The 6,000-nt window shown below is 33.5% G+C and overlaps 1 protein-coding gene across 1 annotated transcript; it reads left to right on the forward strand.

Moving 5' to 3' along the window:
• The first annotated feature begins 1,469 nt into the window (after positions 1-1,469).
• Positions 1,470-4,167, forward strand: LOC120086792 (cytochrome P450 CYP82D47-like). The gene is made up of 2 exons (XM_039043586.2): positions 1,470-2,478; positions 3,244-4,167. The coding sequence occupies exons 1-2, from the start codon at positions 1,522-1,524 to the stop codon at positions 3,907-3,909; spliced, it is 1,623 nt and encodes a 540-aa protein (XP_038899514.1). The 5' UTR covers positions 1,470-1,521; the 3' UTR covers positions 3,910-4,167.
• Positions 4,168-6,000: the final 1,833 nt, after the last annotated feature.

Here is a 6,000-nt window from a genome sequence, read left to right on the forward strand (position 1 = left end):
AATAGGTCAAGATTTAAACCTTCTAGTCTGAAAGTGACAATAACATGCACCGAGGTACAAAGAACCTCAATTCCTTCACCTTCACTCTCTCTTTTTATATATCTATAGTCACAACTAGAGGCATACACAATAAATATCTCAAGATTAACAATTTCGGTAATAAACGATAACAAGAAAGAAGAAATAATTTTGGGTCTCACTTGATGTTGGCAAGTAATTACCCATTATATCTAAATGTAGGTAGCTCCAAGCGAAATCTTCACTATCTAGATTGAAGACCCTCATGTCAAAAGTATGCTGTTAAAATTTTAGTTCAATCGGACCACGAATCGATCCCAAACAGCTGAAAAATGCTCTTTGTCAGAAGAAGGATTTTCTCTTAATTTTTCTTTATTGCCATCAAAATCACTCCTCGGTTTCTGTATAACTTTTCAGCTGGCTGCTCATGATTATTTCAAAATAACCTAATGCCCAAGTGGACCTTTATTGGGCTTCACTAAAAAAGTGAAATAACTCAAACAGACAGCTGGCTGGTTTGGCCCATGTAAAATAACTAAAACAGGATTAAAATAGAACAATTAGTTGGGTAAATAACTAAAAATTAGTTGGGTTAATATTCTAAAGCATTATTAACAATAAAAATGTGAATCATTTGTATTATTATATTGAATGGTTGATTTTAGGTTGTTGTCAAATATAAGAAAATAAATTAAAATATTTATAAATATAATAAAATTTCACTTTTTATCTGTGATGGACTACTATTTGTATCTATCTACGTCATACTAGACTTAGATCGTAGTCTATTACGCTCTATCATAAATAAACTAAGATATTTTTCTATTATTTACAAATATTTTCAGTAGTTTTTTCATTTATGATAATTTTTCTTATTTTAAAAATTAATTCTGTAAATTATAAACTTAACTTATTTGAACTTATCCGTCATATAAAGTAATTAGTATTCATTGATCTTTTTTAATATTAATTAATGATTATTAATAATAATATTAATTTTAATACTTATCATAACAATTTTATTAATAAAAAAATTGATTGCCTACTCCACATATTCACATATTATCATAGTTAATATGTATTCAATAAATCTTAACTTTAGTTTCTACTTCATTGGTTTATTATTGATTTTTTTTATTTTTTTGAATTATTTATTAATGCTTTTATTATAAATTTTGAAAATTTGAAAGTATAAAGGACTAAAATTGAACCAAACCCACATTTAACCTAAAATTCAATAAAACTCCAAGTGAAATGGTAATCTAATTAAGAACTTTTATTGCATTAAATGTAAAATTGAAAATATTGGAAGGTAGAGAACTACATGGAGAATTAACCAAAAGAATTAGAGACTAGTCTGTATATCTAACCAAACATTCAATAATTCAAAGTATTATTTTCATTGACATATTCTGTTTATTATGAAGTTTGAAAACCAATAATGTATTGATATGATACAATAAAAAACTCTAAAAAAATCACCATTTGTCGCCAGACTGAAAAATGGGACTACCTCACATCTCCTCCGCCGGATTCATCCTCGCCGGAATCTTGTTTTTGTATGCCGTCTTTAAAATTTCAAAAAAAATTGTTGCTCAGCAGAAGAGACGACCACCAGAAGCCCACGGTTGTTGGCCGGTGATCGGTCACCTCCATCTGCTAAGTGCAACAGAGCCACTTCATATAACTTTAGCCAAAATGGCAGACACTTGTGGCCCAATCTTTACGTTGAGGTTGGGCATGAAGAAGGCCTTGGTTGTAAGCAATTGGAAAATAGCGAGAGAGTGTTTTACTACGAACGATAAAATCTTTGCGTCTCGACCCAAAGTTACGGCCGGGAAACTACTCGGCTACGACTATGCCCTGATTGGGACAACCCTACACGGGCCACTCCGGACCCATATGCGGAAAATAGCCATGCACGAACTCCTCTCGAACCACCGCCTCGACCAACTCAAACACGTCAGAATTTCCGAAGTCGAGAGCTCGATGAAGGGACTATATGAGTTATGGGTAAGACAACGACACAACGGAATGATCGGCGACAAAGTGTTGGTGGAGATGAAGACATTGTTTGAAGAATTAAGTTTGAATACCATCTTTAGGATGGTGATTGGGGAGGGATTTACAAGGGCTTTTGAAGGTGGTGATGGGGAAAGGTATAAGAAAGCAATGAGGGATTTTTTTGATTTATTTGGGGTGTTTGTTCCGGGAGATTCATTTCCATTTCTACGGTGGTTGGACTTGGGAGGACATGTAAGGGCTATGAAGAAGACGGCTAAGATCATGGACGAGATGCTTAATAAATGGCTCAAAGAGCATCGAGAAAAGGGAAATTTCATTGACTTGGCCCGCGCCAAAGAGTTTGACTTCATGGATGTGATGCTTTCTCTTGTTAAAGATGATGCAGAACTTTCTCGTTATGATGATGATGATAGAGTCACTAAAGCTACTTGTTTGGTATGCATACTTAAATTATTATATATTTTTTTATAGAAAATTGATATATAGTTCTATTGGCTTTCTTGGAGCATTATGCACGGTGATAATTAAGAAATATGAACTTCCGATCCCTTAATTAAGACTACATATGTTTAATCTATGCATGCTAAGCTATATCCAAATTATAATACCATGTACTGTAGTTATAGAGTTTTGTCTTCACATATATATCCAGTACATTTCGATATATATTTGATTATGAGTAATATGTCCCAACTAGTTAAGGTTGAGCCCAACCAGTAACCTCATTTGAAAAAAAAAATCAAAATATTAAAGTTCGGTTTGATAATTATTTGGTTTTTTATTTTTAGTTTTTTAAAATTAAGCCGATAAATCTCACTTTCATCCTTTAGTTTCTAAGTTTAGTTAGCTACATTTGAGCAGTGTTTTAGAAATCAAGCCAATTTTTTAAAATTAAAAAATAGTAGATTCTAAAATTTTGTTTTTGTTTTTTGAAATTTAGCTAATAACTCGACTCTTTTACTTAAGAAATATGTCAATTACTGTAAGAAATTGAGAAACAATAGACTTAATATTAAAAAACCAAAAACGAAAAAATGAAACGATTAAACGAGCCTAAGAAAATGTCATGTTATAAATCATGGTTAGGCCATTAAGTTTGTGTTGAAAAAAATAGGTGCAACCAATTTAATAGAAAAGTATTTTTTTTCCTTATACGACCATTGTCTTCTCTAATCCAAGTGGATGAAACTGCATGTGTAGGGTATGATATTAGGTGGATTTGATACTACAGCAATAGCAATGCAATGGGCTCTTTCGTTACTTCTCAACAATCCAGACACACTCAAGAAACTTCAAGTTGAATTACACGAACAAGTTGGACAAGAAAGAAAAGTTGAAGAGTCAGATGTGAAAAATCTATTATATCTCCAAGCTGTAGTGAAGGAAACATTACGATTATATCCTGCAGTACCGATTGCACTCCCTCATGAATCTATAGAAAACTGCATAGTTGCTGACTACCACATCTCTACACAAACACGTCTGTTAGTGAATCGTCAAAAGCTTCAAAGAGACCCACTTGTTTGGAAAGATCCCAATGAATTTCGGCCAGAAAGATTTCTTAGTAGGGAAAATCACTTTGATGTTAGAGGACAAAATCCCCAACTAGTACCATTTGGAAGTGGTCGAATGATGTGTCCTGGAATATCTTTTGCCCTCCAATTTGTGAGTCTCACACTTGCGAATCTACTCCATATGTTTGAAGTTAGTAGGCCATCAAATGAATTGATCGATATGGAGATGGGTGTTGGAACAACGTGTATTAGAAAGAACTCTCTTGAAATCGTTTTAAATCCACGTCTCCCTGCTGAAGTTTATGAAAACCTTTATCAGAAAGTTGATGACGGAAAAAATGGAAGTTCTTGATTGGTAGGAATGGCTCTTTGGTTGGAAACTATATAGTTGTTTTCTTATTAAAAAGAAATTAATCGCAAGACATATGATTAATTTTGTGTCTTGGGGACGTAAAATAAATTATTGTGGAAGTTTTAAGCTTATTGATTGGTCTCAAATGATTAAATTACAAATCTAGTGAGATAAAGTTTAAGTATCTTGTTGTTTTAATATGAGAAAAACAAAGGATTATGTTATTGCAAAGTTAAAGCAATGAATTATTTAGTAAAACTTGTTGAGCCAATGACAATAGAAATCTACATTACAAGGACGAACATAACAATATTTAAAGCTAAACATAACAACCCTCTAACAAAAAGTCCTACACTTTGCTCCACAATTATAGAGCATGAGTAACAAAGTAACTAATCCCTAAAAACAGGAACAACCTTTGACACAATCAACTTAAACAGAGTGCACTTGTTTCAGTCCTAAAGCATTTTCTTAACACTCCTTCTTGCGTTAGGAGCTGCAAACACTAAGTCTTGACTTTAGAAACTCAAACTTGCAAGTAGATAATGGTTTTGTTTAAATATCTACAAATTGATCTTTTGTTTTGCAGTAAAGAAGAGTTACATCTCCATGTTTCTGTACTTCCCTTAGGAAAAATAACTTGATGTTAAAATGTTTAATCTTCCCATGAAACACAGGATTATAAGAGATAGCAATAGCAGCTTGGTTGTCAACAAGAATCTCTGTGCTTTCTTTCTGTTCAAAATCAGTCAAATAAAAATTTTCTTAGCCATAAAGCTTGATTAACAGTAGTTGTTACAGTAATAAACTCTGCTTCGATAGTGGATCGGGCAACAGTTTCTTGCTTCTTTGAGCTCCATGAGAAAACACTAGAGTCAAGAGTAAAACAATAGCCTGAAGTGCTCCTCATATTATCAATGGAACCTCCTCAATCACTGTAAAAAAAAACCAACTAGCTTGAACTCCTTGCTTCTTGTGAACTTCATACCAAAATCACTTGTGCCTTTTACATATCGTATCAATCTTTTGGTAGCCTTGAGATGTAATCTGCTTGCATAATGCATAAATTGAGACAAATTATTTAAATAGCTTCTCCTTTTGATTCATTAGAGTTCTTGTTGCCTTGCATTCATCCATTTGAAACTTCTTCAGTATTTCCTTTACATATTTTTTCTGGCATATGAAAACTTCATCTTTTCCTTGCTTAATCTCCATACCAAGGAAGTATGACATGAACCCCAGATTTGTCATTTCAAACGTCTTCATCATCTCTTGTTTGAAATTCTGTATATGATCTGTGTTGTTTCTTGTAACCAACAAGTCATCAATATACAATGAAACCATAAGAATTTCAGTACCATTGCGCTTAACATACAAGGTTGTTTCTGATAGACTTTTCACGAAACCCAAGTTTAGCAAATATTTATCGATTTTGCTGTATCAAGCTCTTAGAGCTTGTTTTAGTCCATAGAGAGCCTTCTTGAGAAGATAAACCTTATCTCCTTCATCTTCCTTCACAAATCCTTGGGGCTGTTCAACATAAATTTCTTCCTGTTGGACACCATTTTAAAAAGCTGATTTGACATCCAACTGGAAAACTTTCCAGGCCTTTTGTGCAGCTATTGCGAGCAGTAACCTGATTGTGTCTAACCTAGCAACAAGAGCAAAAATTTCAGAGTAATCAACACTAAATATTTGAGCATACCCTTTGACAAAAAGTTTGGCTTTATGTTTGTTGATCGACCCATCGGTATTAAGCTTGGTTCTAAACACTCACTTCACCCCAATTACCTTTCTGCCTTGAGGTATATCTACAAGGATCCAAGTCTTGTTCTTCTTTATCTTTGACATCTCCTCCTCCATTGCAACCATCCACCTTTGATCCTTTTTTGCTTCTGCATAGGCAGCAGGTTCACAAACAGCAACATTGCATCTTTCATAAACATTTGAGAGTAACCTTGTTCTTCTCACAGACACATCATCCACTGTTTCATTTTGTCAATCATCTTCTTCTTTGATGCTTGAACCAGAGAACTTGAGTTGCTCTATTATGGTCTAATCCTTCTTCTTTGCTTCATCCCAGCTCCACTC

The sequence above is a fragment of the Benincasa hispida genome, chromosome 9 (genome assembly GCF_027475165.1).
Source record: "Benincasa hispida cultivar pf3 chromosome 9, pf3_genome.v1.1, whole genome shotgun sequence".
Taxonomy (NCBI): Eukaryota; Viridiplantae; Streptophyta; class Magnoliopsida; order Cucurbitales; family Cucurbitaceae; genus Benincasa; species Benincasa hispida.